At 50.2% G+C, this 16,259-nt stretch overlaps 1 protein-coding gene across 2 annotated transcripts in view; it reads left to right on the top strand.

The window, feature by feature from the left end:
* Positions 1–362: 362 nt before the first annotated feature.
* slc8a3 (solute carrier family 8 member 3) overlaps positions 363–16,259 on the top strand; it is a 55,273-nt gene continuing 39,376 nt past the window's right edge. Inside the window, exons 1-2 of one of the 2 annotated variants that reach the window (XM_057058557.1) lie at positions 363–1,496; positions 6,673–8,537. In XM_057058557.1, the coding sequence (XP_056914537.1) occupies positions 6,757–8,537 (1,781 nt within the window). In that variant the 5' untranslated portion in view covers positions 363–1,496; positions 6,673–6,756. The remainder of the gene's footprint in view (positions 1,497–6,672; positions 8,538–16,259) is intronic. The other variant, XM_057058558.1, reaches the window with a different exon arrangement.

Genomic DNA, 16,259 nt, shown 5'->3' with positions numbered 1-16,259 from the left:
GGACTCTCCGGAGCGGTCGGCTGCCTCCACCCCTCCACTGCAGATAAGGAAACTTCATTAAAACATCCAAGCGCAGCCTCTGTCCCGCTATCAGGCGCCGTGGCCACCGTCTTCACCCCTCACACTCGGTTTGAGAAGTTTAAAAACATGTAAATCGGAGCAGAAGCTCCTCAGATGTGTATTTAACGTCAGGGAATCCACGTTCGTTCCCCAAAAGAGGCGCCTGCGCGCCGCGGTGGGACCGGCGCTACCAGCGCTGAGCGCATTAATGATCATTCATTATTGATTAATTGTTAATTAATTTTAGAAGACATTTAAGTACTCGTTAATTGGACACAGTTTGCTGAGCTCTGGGACTTTTCCTCCTCTCCTGTTCGGCTTCAGGCCTGTTTGATTCTGTAATTAGAGGAGGCGGGAGGAGCGCTGCGTCGTTGGGCTCCAGTCGTGAGGGGGCGTAACTACCTGAGCCAACCACCAGGGGGGCGATCGTCACGGAGGGGTCGTTATGATCATTTATATATGTTTAAGATAATTGTCAGCACTTCCGGTCGCCTCCTGAAATCTCAGGGGATCCCTGTGGATGATGCCCCCCCCCCCCCCACCCCGTGGGCCTGGATGCTGTTCTCGCTGTTCTACTGGTTTCTCCTCTCAGCCGGTGGTGACGTAGCTGCGTGCTTTCGCGTGCCAGTTTATGATAATTTAAAAAATAGAAAACAGGAGGGGGGCGGAGGGCTGGAGGACGCAACCATTCCACACCCCCATCCCACACCGACGCGGCCAGAGAAGCGCGACGGATAATAACAGAAGAAGGATGTTAATTGCGGGAGCTGATCTCCGGTCAGTGTCAGATCCACGCAGCCGGCGCAGAAGATCCGAGTGGACGCTCCGATGGTGCGCAGAGTCCAGCTGACACCCCGGGGAGCCTGAGCCCCGGCACGCACGGCTGGCGTTCCGATCCGAACCTGTGCCGAACTGGGCTCAGTCTATTGTGGAGAGAGAGAGGGAGAGGGAGAGAGAGAACGCTCCGTCATTAGAGAGCGACATCAGAGGAAACCTGCGCTACAGCGGCGGACCCAGGGGGGGAGGAGGAGAGCTGATTCACGGCGTGCAGGAGGAGGGAGAGCCGCGGACGGTCTGAGAAGATCCATCTCTTATCTTAAAATACCGACACCTCCCTCCACCTCCACCTCCACCACCCCCTCCTCCTCCTCCCTCGTCACTGACAGCTCTGCGACCCGGTCAATCCGTCAGACAGGGAGGATCTGGGGAGGAGGGCGCCCAAGAAGGAGAAGGAGAAGAAAGGCGATCACCTCTGATACTGAGCAGCAGGCTGAGGAGCCGGGGACGACACCCTGCTCCACCGGGGGACTATTTTGTCCCTGCTCGAGGAGCGCCGAGAGTGCGTGATTACTGGGAGACTGTTGGCGGTGCGGGCAGCAGTAAGAGGGGCCGGACCGGAGCTCCACGTCCACTCAGAAGAGCCCAAATCCAGGTAGGTTCGAGCCCGATCGGCGCGTAAACGAGTGATGCAACCGAGCAACAGCGCACATTCCGTGAGATGCGTCTGCGGATCAGCGCAGCCGCCGTTGGCTGATGTGCGCCGACCGCGAGCGCGTTTGCAGCCCGTCACCGTGCACGTACGAGCCAGCGACGACCGGCAGAAATGGATTCGTGACACCTTGTAGGCAGGGGATGCCGGCATCCTGCTGCTGATTGGCTCAACATCTGGATTCACCGTCTTTGGGCCCGTGGATCTGCGCGTGGAGTTTAGCCCGGATTACCCAATTCACACGCGCACTCTGTGCATCTTTATAATGTAGGTGTGAAGTTCTGGTGCGGGCCTGTGCCCCCCCCGGCCCACAGGTAGAGCCCTGACACGCGCTCGGAGGGTGATTAATCAGGAACAGCTGAGGCTGAGACCGTGTTTACGCGCGTCTTTAAACGCGACTCTGCTCCCAAAATAGCGAAGGGGAAAGAGATCCGGGTGCGTGTGCACCAGGGAGGGAGGCGCACGCGCGCACCCACGCGCGCGCGGAGCCAGGTTAGATCTAAATGCTTTTTTCTGTCGCCTTAGACGTGTGAATGAGCTCATTAACTGGATCAAAACAGACACAATACGCACGTCAGCTCGGATTATCTGGAGACGAAAGTCACTTTTTCTCCGAAATGTCATTTCTGCTCTATAATGTTCAGACCCCAAAAGTCTGCAAACTATCATTCTTGACCTAAAGCACATCGATTTACATCCATAGAACCTTAGACGTGATTTCTAGATGAGCTCCACTGGTGTTGCTATGAGCTCCACATACCTAATGATACATTGTGACAGCTAGTTTTTTTAACATAATAACTTTCACCACGTCATTATTGCTGTGATGAGCCAAATCTAACGGCGAACCCGCGCATCGGATCCCTCACTTGCTGTCTGGCTGTTGCAGTTTTTGCCTTTTAACGCGTTTTGGCGCGATCGAAGAGCCTCGATAACGGATGAGAGAGGAGCTGCAGCCGCACAATGCGCGATCCACCATCCCTGGAACACTCATTAGTATGGAAATTGTTTTCTGTCGTGGCTAATTTAGAGGTCACGGCTGTAATGTAGGTACACGTGGGGAGACGGGATTGCTCCTCTGCATCTCCAGTTAATGCAATTTGTGTTGTGGTGGAAAAATCAGTTATTTAAATGCTGCATCCTTGCGAGCTTGTACACGTGCGCTCGTTCCCGGGACTCAAGTGTAATTATTTCAACAATTATTGCTTCAAACCACGTGTTTGTGGCTCTTAAATGGCTCTAAATTGATCCAGGAACCAGGCGACTGATCAGTCCATGATCCATATGTTCCTGTTGACCGCTGTGTTGAGCCAATAATCAGTAACGATTATAAAGCTCAAACCCCCCGTTAGTGCATCAGGGATGTAAAAAGAGGAAGAAGACATTTTTCCACCTTTGATGCGACCTAAAACATGAACGATTCAGACTGGAATCTCTGATTGATCCCGAAATAAAGTTAATCAGGTTGGATTTTCCTGTGTCGTCACGGTGAGGAGAACAACGGTGGCATTAGAGAATCAGACTCCACAAATGATGAAAAATGCAATTAAAAAGATCGGGGAAGCTTCCAGGAAGCCTCCAGCAGCATTAAAGCAGATGTCTTTATTTGGATTTCTCCTTGTTCATTTTTTAGTCATTTTTAATTTCAGTTTTTCTTCATGATTTGTTCACATTAAAATGTTGCAGGATGGTTCATGTGCAGACTTCTCATATAGCTGTAATTCCTGTTTCTGGAGTCAAAAAAAACCCTAAGTGGAGGGTGTCAGAGGAACGGGCTCAACCCACGACGCCGTGCTGTTGCATCATGGGAAACGTGTCCAACAACAAGGAGCTCTGATCTGGAATCAGTTTCTTCTTCTATTGTTGAAGCGCTGCCTTTAAATCCTGCGAGAGCAAAAACATTTGGACCACAGAGACTGTTTATTGGTGCATCCATCCATCTATCATCCATCCATCTATCATCCATCCATCTATCATCCATCTATCATCCATCCATCTATCATCCATCCATCACCCATCCATCTATCATCCATCCATCCATCCATCCATCCATCATCCATCCATCCATCCATTATCCATCCATCCACCCACCATCCATTCATCCACCCACCATCCATCCATCCATCCATCCAACCATCATCCATCCATCCATTATCCATCCATCCATCCATCCATCCATCCATCCACCATCCATCCACCACCATCCATCCATCCATCCATCCACCACCATCCATCCATCCATCCACCCACCCACCATCCATCCATCCATCCATCACCCACCCACCATCCATCCATCCATCCACCCACCATCCATCCATCCATCCAACCATCATCCATCATCCGTCCATCCACCCACCATCCACCCACCATCCATCCACCATCCATCCATCCTCCATCCATCCATCCATCCAGCCATCCATCCAACCATCCATCCATCATCCATCCACCCACCATCCATCCATCCATCCATCCATCCATCCACCCACCCACCCACCATCCATCATCCATCCATCCATTATCCATCCATCCATCACCCACCCACCATCCATCATCCAACCATCCATCCATCCATCCATCATCCAACCATCCATCCATCCATTCCATCCATCCATCCATCCATCCAACATCATCCATCCATCCAACCATCATCCATCCATCCATCCACCATCCATCCAACCATCCATCCATCCATCCATCCTCCATCCATCCATCCATCCATCCATCCATCCATCCATCCATCACCATCCATCCATCCATCCATCCACCCACCCACCCACCATCCATCCATCCATCCATCCATCCATCCATCCCTCCATGCTGTTGTTTCTTTAGATGCTGATCCATAATCAGAGGAGATAAACCTCTATACATTTGTTTATCAATCAGATATATGTGAGTTCACACTTTAGGGGACTCCTCTCTCATCCATCAGAGTAAAAAAGGGCAGTGAAAAAAAGCCATTTAATCATCCTGCCACACTAAGAGGCTCTCTGGCCTTTAAATTGTGCCTCTCTTTCTGCCTCATTGCAGTATCTGCTCATCCACGCGAGCTGTGCAATAAAGAGACGGGGAGAAGTGAGCAGGTCAGCACTGCTGCTCTCATTCTCATTCTAAAACAGGAAGTCCCCGGTGCATTCAGGAACACGCCCCTTTTTCAAACGTAAACCACTTTACAGGCTGCCTGGATCGCTGATCGCAACTTCATCCCCAAAAGTTAACTTAGCCACATTAGCGGTTGGTGGCTCTCTCATTTTCAGCCTTTTCCCTCATTAAGACACAACTGTGTTGCCGTAATTGATGGCGGCTCTCACAGGGATTAAGTCGCCGGCTTCCGTTCATCCACACGCCTCTGCTGCCTTGGTTACTTTCAAGCTCCTCGTCTCCGGCCTGTTTGTTGTCAAATGACTGTCTTGTTCCTGTTTGTCTTTTTTAAGCTCAACGACAAGATGAGATTCTAATGACACAAAACCTCATCATAAACCTGTAGCTGCTGCAACTCTTCACTGTTTTATTATTATTTATTACTGTTGAATTATCAGGAATAATGTGTTCCTGGATGAACTGGCTTCGCTCATGCCGGAGATTGAAATTTTGCCAGTTTTTTGGCTCTATTATGCGGATGTTGACACTGCTCAGACAATATTTGCTGTTTAAATAATCTTCAAACCCCTCCGCTGAGGGTTGTTGTCAGCCATCAGAACTGGCCGCTGGTCTGTCGGGGTGTCTGCTGTTTATTTAAATGCTTGGAAATCTGCATGATTGCACATTTAGCGAATGCTTTTATCCAGAATGTCTTAAATTCACCACAACTACGTACTGTACAGTTCAGACGGCCCCAGCGGGAATCAACCTTTTACCCAAGAACCCAAACACCGTAAAGCACTTTTAGGCAGCAGATGACTCAAATTCACAAGAAAAACAATCCACAATAATAAAAATATGGTAATCCTCCAGCGGCTTCAGGACGGACTGATTAATTTCCACAGTCTGTGTCTCTCTGAAGAGATCATTTTAATTCAGACTAAACTGCCTGGGTGTCTCGGGGGCCCTGGAGGTGTGGCGGAGGCAGCACAGAGACCCCAGGATGGTCCTGGGTAATGGCTGAAAGCCTCTTTCATAAATCTCTCACACCTCTGAGGAGGCTGCAGTCGGTTTCTCCCCGCCTTTGCTCCCTCTGGGTCCAGCTGTTAACATCAAAACAATCGTCAAGGCTTGTTTGGTAAGAGCTGAAAAGGGTACGCTAGGTACTTAGCCTGAGCGCTATGCATTTGGACAACGCCTGGTCTGTTTTGCTCTTCTCCGTCTTGTGGAGGCGCGAGCGTTGAATTACAGCTCAGTGCATAATGAATTTGGACGGCACATCTGCGCTCGTGGCTCCAGTTCGCCTCTTTGACCGTCTCCTGCCTCCCCTCTGCTGTTTTAATTTTATTTTTTGTCAATGCGACATTTTGGACAGTGGTTTGTTTGGCAAGAGTTCGCGCCTGCTGAGTGAGCTATTTGGTTCAGGACTGAGCTTCACCCCAGAGATTTCAGACTATTGTGCTCAAATCCACAATCTGAACTGGAGCGAAATCTTCTTATTGTCCACCTGTGAGCGCAGACACGTGTTTCAGACCCGCGTGTCATCTAAACGTGTCGCCAGAAGACGCTGCCGTCCGCGTGTGACACTGAGCGAGAAGATTATTATTCGTATGCGTTTTATTTTAACAGCGTAGTTCCCTTTGCGAGGGCCAGGTGCCGTGGCTCTGTGGGAGGTGCTAGCCCCACCGCCATGATGCCGAGAAGTCTTTTGGTTCCTCGAGATGCCAACAGATGACCTGACCCTTGGGTGCCCAGACAGACACAAAAATTGACCCCGTGTAGGTCTTAAAATAGCAACGACACTTGGATCGGACTTGGTGCCACTCTGCTGCGCTCATGAAAATAGAACCCTGGCCAATTGCTAATTTGAAATTACCTCGATAAAATCAATAATAGTGACGACAGATGAATAAATCAGATTAATGGGTGCTGCTGGCAGGTATGGCTGGACACCCTCAGAGGACACTGTCAATGTTGGCGTCTGATCTCTCGAACACTCGCTCACTCGCTAAAGCTAATATTTGTCTTTTGCTTTTAGGTAGAGGGGGAGAACACAAGCACACCCCAGTGCTGGATCCCAGAGGAACTCTCAGCGTGTTAAGGACCCTTGAGAAGAAGGAGGGTGCATGGAGGGGTCCAGGCCCATGAATCCAGGGTCGTCAGCCTGCCTCTGGTTGGGGCTGGCCTCTGTGGCTGCGGCCTTCCTCTGCACGGAGGCCCGCACCACTCCGAGCCCCCCTCTCAGTCCCAGCAATGGGACCTGCCAGGGAAACTCCAAGTGCCGGCAGGGGATCATTCTGCCCATCTGGTATCCAGAGGATCCCTCCATGGGGGACAAGATTGCACGAGTCATCGTGTATTTCGTTGCAATGATCTACATGTTCCTGGGAGTGTCGATCATTGCCGACCGATTCATGGCGGCCATAGAGGTCATCACCTCCCAGGAGAGGGAAATCATCATCAAACGGCCCAATGGAGAAACCACCACCACCACCATCCGGGTGTGGAATGAAACGGTCTCCAACCTCACCCTCATGGCCTTGGGCTCATCCGCCCCTGAGATCCTTCTCTCTGTCATTGAGGTCTGCGGGCACGATTTCAAACCCGGCGAGCTCGGGCCCGCGACCATCGTGGGCAGCGCAGCCTTCAACATGTTCGTAATCATCGGCCTGTGCGTGTCCATCATTCCCCAGGGAGAGGTCCGCAAGATCAAACACCTGCGGGTGTTCTTCGTCACCGCGGGCTGGAGCATCTTCGCCTACATCTGGCTCTACATGATCTTGGCCGTGTTCACACCCGACGTGGTCCAGGTGTGGGAGGGTCTGATGACGCTCGCCTTCTTCCCCGTGTGTGTCTTCCTCGCATGGATTGCAGACAGACGGCTGCTCTTCTACAAGTTCATGCACAAGAAGTATCGTACCGACAAGCACAGGGGCGTCATCATTGAGACAGAGGCCGAACGCTCCAAGGGGATCGAGATGGACGGCAAGATGGTCAACTCTCACTTCATGGACGGCAGCGCCACCAGTAATCTCATAGGTCTGATCGAGAGCAAAGAGGTGGACGAGTCCCGCCGCGACATGATCCGCATTCTGAAAGATCTGAAGCAGAAGCACCCGGAGAAAGAGATGGACCAGCTGGTGGAGATGGCAAACTACTACGCCCTCTCACACCAACAGAAGAGCCGCGCCTTCTACCGCATCCAAGCCACGCGCATGATGACGGGGGCAGGTAACATCCTGAAGAAACACGTGGCGGAGCAGGCGAAGAGGAGCAACAGCGTGCAGGAGGTGCACGTGGAGGAGCCTGAAGAATACGTGTCAAAGATTGCATTCGAGCCCGCCGTCTATCAGTGCCTGGAGAACTGCGGCGCCGCCATACTGACCATCGTTAGAAAGGGGGGGGACATCAACAAGACAATCTACGTAGATTACAAGACAGAGGACGGCTCGGCTAATGCCGGGGCCGACTACGAGTTCACAGAGGGCACGGTGGTCTTCAAGCCAGGGGAGATGTTCAAGGAGATACACATCGGCATCATAGACGACGACATCTTTGAAGAGGACGAGCACTTCTTCGTGCGCCTCAGTAATCTTCGCGTCCTGGAGACCGAGGATGAGGTGCTGTCCGCGAACAGCCTCCCGTATCCCAAGGCCATGCTGGGCTTCCCTTCCGTGGCCACCGTCACCATCCTGGACGACGATCACTCCGGCATCTTCACCTTTGAAAGCAGCTCGGCGCACATCAGCGAGAGCATCGGCATCATGGAGCTGAAGGTCCTGAGGACTTCTGGAGCCAGGGGGACGGTCATCGTGCCTTACCGCACAGTGGAGGGACTCGCCAAAGGAGGAGGAGAAGACTTTGAAGACACCTACGGAGAGCTGGAATTCAAAAACGACGAGACCTGGTAAGACGCTAACGCCTTCGTCGTTGCTTTTCTCCTTTGGTGCGTTGATCAACTTCAACTGCTATTGAAACTGAAACGCGTTTAATAGTCATAAGACTCTCTATTAGCTTGTCTTACACCCTTTGATCTATGTGGATTGTTGCTTAACTGTAGCTTTGACGAGTGTCAGGAGGAGAAGCGGCGCCGTGCTTGACACGATAGCGCGCGATAACCTCAGAGCTGCTCGACAGCCTGAAACAAACATGTCACTTTCAACATTTGCTGCGTTCGCTGCTTGACATCATTTCCTTCCACACGTACTTTGCTAACATCCACGTGTTGTCAGATGGTTAGATGGCGGATCGGAGCGCCCCCGTCCCCGTGTTGTTTTGCTTGTCGGGAGATTTTGTTGTCATCAGTACAATCCGCTCCGCGTCGCATGCAACAGGGCTTCAGCCCTGGGATTTGTCACACAGCGGTGGAAACAGGAAGTACTTAAGTAACCCCCTTCGTGCGTCTCTAATCCCCGCTGTTGTTGTTTGCTTTTTTTTCCAAAGACTGGAGAGCAGGTGCAGGGACATCAGGCCTGCGTTTAGCTTCTGAACTGGGCGGATCGAGTCACGCTGGTGTTTGATTTGTGCTAAAAAGAATAATCTGCCAGCTTCTGTGCATGTGACTGATCTATGCGCATCCTGTGTGTAGCGTAGCCTCGTCGGTGGTGCCATCTGTGCGTAAAGCTGCCTGACGGAGCGGACGTATTTGGCCATGTTGCAATAATAGCATCGCGCTGGCGTGGAGCACAGGCTGGGTCCTGTGACACGCCGTCCCATGGATGTCAGTCAAGAACGAGCGCTATGTTTATCTCGGCTCGCTTCTTACACACCGCTGAGTCGGACCTAATGCCTGCGACGAGCCGCTGTGCGTGTTCCGTCCTCAGGGGCGCGAGCTCCTGAGAGCCCAGGCCGCCCCAGACCGTCGTTGGGGGAACGAGTGTTGGGGGTGATCAGCACGCTCTCGGGGTCCGGCTGAGCTCTGGGGCTTCGCTTGATTCATGTGGGATCGGCGTTGACGTCAGTGGGGGGGCAGAAAACGCGGGGAGGGAGGAGCGCCATGGCGGCTGGCTGCTGCGAAGCGCCACTCGCCTTTTGATCCGCTCAAGCTAGACGTCTCGGTAGAGTCGCTGCTCTTCTGTCAGGGGGGCACAAGCTGGCGAGCTGATAAACGGTGATCCGCTCGGTGAATCAGGCCTGATGGTCAAGTAATGATCGCTTCAGAACATGTCACAGGAAGCTGGAGGGCCCGGTCGAACACGTCTGACCCTCCCCTACAGTCACTCCTCTCTGCTCAGGATCAGTTTACCGGGACTCAAGCACAGTTTCACACACTTCAATATGAATGAATCACTGAGTGCAGTTACATCCACACCTAAATCGGACGACACCTGGATGCACGTGCATCATTTATGCAACCGGAGGTTCTGTCTACAGTAGCCGGGTCGTGGGTGGTCACTGTCCGGGTGCACACGTAGATCACAGCAGGATCCAGCCAGTCGCTCTGACACTTTTTAAGCTAAAGCTCCATTATTGTATTTTTTGTGCCTGTCCATGAACTCTAAAATACTGAGTTCTTTCAGAACCATAAGCCCTGCAGCGTCTCCACATCGCTCCAATAATACTTGGACGTGCTGGGTCACTACCGGTCGTTTGTAAAGCTTCTGCTTCCAGGTCAGTGAAATTGAGTGATACGCAGCACACGTGCAGATGGTATAGGCCAGCTCGCCGCCCACGTGCTCCCAGGCCCACTCACAGGTAGTTCGGCTACCCTCGGACCACTCTGGGCCCATTCCAGTCCAGCTACAGCGTCCACGTGCATCTTATGGAATAGAACTGAGGCAGGAATTTGGTTTCCTTGTCTGCATGTAAACACACTTAAGGTGTGTATCGTCCTGATGTCATTAAATTCAATCAGTTACTGATGTGGTTCACAAACCCGCGTGTCATGTGATAAACGGCTGAAGTTCATAAAAATGCTACAATCTAATGCGCTAACAGGAAGCTAAATGAACTATCAGAGAGGAACCAAGCACAGTTTTCTGCTCGGTTGTGTTTAAAGCCTGAGGTCAAAGGTCAGGCCCATTATGTCTGACCTTTAACTAAGTGAAATAAAGCAGGGGTAGCTGCCCGAATGGTTTCATTTTAAATGTAAACAGAGAGACAGGTACTGAAATACAGTCAGTACTGATTAATACATAGGCGGCAGAGTTATTATAAATGATTTATAAACACCATTCAGCCGTGAAAACAATACAAACTGTTCATATGCATGAACACGCCTGAGTATTAATATGAAAATCTTTAGAGACTTCCAGGGCTTTTACAGAAGTCCCAACAAATGTCCTGAAATTTCCATAATTACACGTGGACGAGGATGAATTAGCCTTTATGCATCCATAAACAAAAGACAGAAAGGACGAGTGGAAGTGACGGCTTCATCCGACACAATCCGGAAGATTCATGAGAGCATTTCCACCCAGAAAGAATGAGCGGAAGGTGTGGAATATTCACTGGAACATAATGACTGCCATGTTTCCTCCACAGCTGGAGAAGCTCTCCTCGGGGGCTTTTCTGCTCGTGAAAAGAAAAGAGATGCAGAATTTATTTGCCCCTTTTGCCCTCACATTTATATTCCTGCTCTTTGGAAATGGAAATGGGATGTTTATTTCTGTTTGACTCGGGTGCCGGCACACGTTTTCGGCTACGGTTGAATGGCGGTTCTGCACGCGCTCTTAAAAGGGCACGGACTTTTTTATTCTTGGACAATTAGACATGGTGGTGCTGCAGCTCTCCTGTTCCTCCATTCTCTCCGCCTCTGTTCTACGAGGCATTGACTTTCAATCTCCTTCGACACTCTTAAGGTCCATTGTTATCAACCAGAGTGGAAATTTATTACAGTGCGAATCTTAAACTGCATGGCAGCAGCTCTTCACCTCAGCAGGAAGTTGGCTAAAGCTACAAGCTAACGGCCACGTACCGATTAAAAATATAAAAATACAAGAAAATACAGAGGCTTCCAGTAATTTGGTCTGTGGGTGTGTAGGTTACAGCCATTGGGGGCTACTTGGATTATTTACATTCTGAATTAGCATCTAAGGCATTCCGTGCTAATCAGCCATGTGTCTAATAGGTTTTTGCTCGTCTCAGGATAAAATGTAGCGATTTGACCTTTCCCCCGCGACATGCTACACCTCCACGCCATCCCTTTGAAAGTGAAGCCGTGGTCGCCGTGACTGACACAACACATGTTGGTGCGGCTCCTGGTCCTGCTGACCGTGCATCGCCCCCACTCCCTCCCTTTTTCAGGCTCCCTGAAACGGACCCTTGAGGTTTCTCTTTATGTGCAACCGGGACAGTCCGAGGCTCCGCTAATTATCTGCTCTTCCGTTGTTTTATTCATGCGACCAGCTCTCCTGCTATCTCCTGCAATATTAGAATATGTCTTTGTAGCACCTCGGGTGCAGCTGCTTTGTTTCCTCTCTTAGGGTGGCGGAACCGAGCCTTCGTTAGAGACCTATATCTGGATTCTGTTTGATCATTTTGCCAACCTTGCATTTTTTTTCACAGCAATTCCACTAGAAAAAAATAGGTTTTATTGTCTTTTGTATGTTAACTGCATTAATGTTATATAAAATGAAGTTTTGGTTCCTATTTTCTATTAATGGGGATTAATTATTTGGGATTTAGGAACCGTTCTCTGGAGCAAATCAATTCCAGCAACTGAGGTATCGCTGCCTGTCTGTTAAATATTGGAGCGTGTTGCACGTCAGACGGTAGCTGTCGGGCACCAAAATTAATTTCTAGCCGTTCGTGTTCACACTTGTAGAAACATGGTGTCTGAATATTTTCTTCCTCAGTGAATAAAAACACAGCAGTCAGTGTTTTAAGCTAGTCGTAGGCTATGAAATCCTCATCTGTGGCTACTATATTCTATTTATAATGATGTTTTATTCAAAATCTTAGACAAAAGAGATGCAAATAGACGAGTTAATGTGAAAAAGATGCTCAGTCGAGGAGCGGTAATTGAAGTGAAGTCTGTGTTGCGCTAAGATCAAATAGCATCGTGCTAAAAATGCACATTTCTCTGATGAGCCCTGTTATCAGAACGGGCTGGTTCCTCCACAGATGCTTCAGGATTATTATCTTGGCCAACCTATTGTGCTTTTCCCTCGATGCTCTGCAGACACGCACGCACGAGCAGACTCCCGCCCAGGTGGAGGGGCGATAAATACGCCAGCCCTGTTTGTTCCTCCCAGCTGCAATTAAGTTAGAGCTTATTTATAAGGCTGCTCTGTGCAGCAGCGCGTTGCCAGTTCCCAGTGTTGGTGAGTAAATCGGATCGAGGATCATATTTTCAGGCTCCTGAAACTTCTGCAGCCTGACAGAGTTTAGGGCGGAGCTAAGCGCAGCGCCCTGTCCCATCGGAGCCGGTCCTGATGTTGGGACTGAGAGCAGCAGGGTGGAGGGAGCAAGTGGAGGTGGACTAGGGTGGTTTTCCTGGGCCAGGAATCAGGTCTTAACTGGTGATTTGGGTTGGACAGTATGATGTCCAGGGTGAGCGTCCAGATGGACCCAGAGTGACCCTGGAGGACCACTGCCCGGGGCCTCTCTTTGGCCCTGGTACTGAAGCAGAAACCTCCATGAGGGCAAAAGTTCAGCGAGGTCCCTCCTGAGGGTGAGACAGGTGGTGAGAGCGCCAGCTCAGTGGCGGAAATATTAGCCCCAAGATATCAACACGGAAAGGCTTCCTGGTCATCCGATTTCCAGCTGGGCAAAGTCCAAAGCTGCAGATAGATGCTTCTTAGATTAGATTACAAAAGCCCACAAGGTTTTGCCAGAGCGGAGATCAGTTATAGCAGTGCTTGATGGATCCACCAGTCGATCGCCAAGGTTCTATCTGGAGATGCGTGGCAATAAGAACAGACGTCAGCCGATCGTCCAGCCCGTCATGATTGATCTACAGGGCAGCCGGTCAGATGACTTCTGGATTTTGTTGACACGTGGGTCACTGTGCACGTGTGAACAACGGCTCTAAGTGCAGCTAAGCTAACAAGCTAGCCAGTTTGTTACCGCGAGTTTTGAGTGGGGGAGCTGGACCAAGGAGGAAGAATCAAAGTTTCATACAGAATGGGAGGAGGACTTTTTTCAACTGCCAGTCTACCATCGCAATACCAACGAAGGAAAATGTGGAGCGGCTTTTTCCAACTGTTCATGGAAAACACCGAATTCCTGCTTAACAGCGAGCTGAGAAAGAGAAAAGGGGAAGGAAGTAAAGTCCCAGTTTTTGGGACAGCAGTGGCAAACAATCTACATGCGTAGTTAATTATGTTGTGTTGCGCAACATATGTGGTTCTGCAACGTACTGCAACATAAATTGTAAGAATCCTCAATATATTTCAAAGTAAATATAATAAGTTGATCATTTTGACTTGGCCATTTCATACGTAGCTCACATGCTGAAAAAGCGGGAGCGCCCCTGAATTAAAGGATCTAAATTCACTTCCGAACGCCCCTGTTGGCTGCGTTAGCATTGCTGGTGATTAGCTGAATAACAAATGATAACAATTCAATCCACAATTCAAAATACAGTGGATAGAAAAGCCTTAACTTCAGTGCTAATCTTGTTTTTCCCACTGATATTCACACTTAAATGGAAGCTGGAAAGTATGTCTTCAATGCAGGTCACTGCCCTCATTTCATTCTCCGCCCACCAGAGTAACAGCCTGGTGCCAGTGGAGGTGCCCCTCCGGCCCCGGCACCCACACCCAGCATCTGCATGCTTTGATAAAGGTCAGTCCCGCTCCACAGCACCTCCCTCCACGCACGGATGCAGCGGCATTAAGGCGAGAAATCGATGGAGCTCGCAGCCGGAGGAGCTCGGGTCGCAGCCGAGCCTCTGCGGCGAGGGAGGCGAGGAGCAGAGCCGTCCGCTCCGAGGCCATTTTCATCCGCCGCCGTCGTATTTTTCCCGTCCCAAACAGAAAGCGGCCGTCTGGTTGTTTTAAATGTCGGGAATCGGCGGTTGGAATGCGTGTGGATTGGGCTGGCGGCATTTTAATGTATGAAGGATGTTGGGGGCGCTTCAGTGAGCGAAGCTTGGAGTCAGACGAGAGCAACAGAAGCTGAATGAATGAATCCCAATGAGGATCTGTCTTATTTTAGGACAGGCTGGGCTTCTCTCTGGAATATTAATGTTCCTAAGGTGGTGCTGGTGGGACGATTCTAACAAACAGACTTAAGCTGTTGCTTGTAACATGTAATCGATTCCTTTTGTGCCAGGTGTTTAGCTGCTGGAGGCCGTGTTTGAACCCTTAGGTGGCTGCAGAGCTCACACGCCCTCCTCTTGAGCGACGCCCCCGTGAGCCCAACGTTTCCTTCGTCAGCTGTCGTGAACCGAAGCATCTTTGCTGTGATTAAAGGCCACGTTCGCCACCAGAAACTATTTTCCTGAGCGGGAATCTGCCGTCTCTGCAGTCTCGGAAAACAGGCCGAACGGCAGCTCTCCGTGATTTCACTCCAGCCCCCCCCAAACACACACACACACACACACACACATGTCAGACCAGACCTACATGCTCTGCGGGCAGCTCGGGGGGGCCTCCTTCCCTACGTTATTCCCAGGATGCTGCAGCAAAAAACTGCACCAGACTGCATCAGCGGTTCCTCTGTAGCCTTCCTGTGGTTTCTCTTCACCATCCCTTCATCCCTTTACCTGGGCCTCCTCTTCTCCTCTTCCTCTGGCCTTAAGGGCAGAGAGCAACTCTCTTCTGGAATATTGTTATAATTGAGAGATGAGTTCATTTTAGGGTGCTGGTAAAGGCCGCCGCGGTTCATTATTTTACAGATTATTTCACAGATTTTACAGTTTTTAAACGTCGCTTCTGTGTGTTTGTGTGTGTGAGTGTGTTTGTGTGTGTGTGAGTGTGTTTGTGTGTGTGGTCCTGATGTTTGTGTGTGTGGTCCTGATGTTTGTGTGCCTGTGGGAGTGAAGGCTTCCCTCAGCAGAGAAAATGTCTCTTTTGTGCTGCTCTGTAATCCTCCTCCAGCAGCCTCTGATGAAGGCTTCCTCTCCTCCTCGCTGCGCTCTGGTGGTGGCGGGTGGGGGGGTTGGAACTGAGCGAGGTCATGGTGCAGTCACAGCGGGGGGCCTGGAAGCTCGGATCAGAGGTCAGAGGTCAAAAACCTGTCTGCATCTCAGTTTGTTTGGTGCTCCTCTGGTCTTTTTTTTAGCTCTGACATCAGTTTCCTGACGTCCCACCTGTGGAGCTCATGTTTGTTGTTTTAGTGTTTTTCACACTCATCATTTGAGTGGAACATTTTGTCTTTTATAAATAACCTGACATCAGAGACGTCGTATCTTCCCCAGCAGCTTTCAAACAAACTAGCATGGAAAGTCTGAGCTCACCGGGAATCGTTTTGTTTTGGGATAAAGGATCTAACCGGATGCAAGAAAATCAAATGAAGCCACTTCCAAATTTAAATGATGTTGCTCTAGTTGGTAAAACAACAAAACGGTAAAAGCTTAAAGAAATATTCAAGCGGTAGTTAATTGATATATGGAGGAGAAGTGAGATGTTTGAGGGCTAAAGATTCCATAAAATCCAGATTTTTAAGGAATAAGGAGCTAGAGCTGAAGGTTGATGGTCCTGATACTCATGAATACACGTGCTGCACCCTGAGCCACCTTTAC

This window comes from Takifugu flavidus, chromosome 16, assembly GCF_003711565.1.
Source record: "Takifugu flavidus isolate HTHZ2018 chromosome 16, ASM371156v2, whole genome shotgun sequence".
Lineage (NCBI taxonomy): Eukaryota > Metazoa > Chordata > Actinopteri > Tetraodontiformes > Tetraodontidae > Takifugu > Takifugu flavidus.
This window is presented reverse-complemented; position numbering and strand designations above follow the sequence as displayed.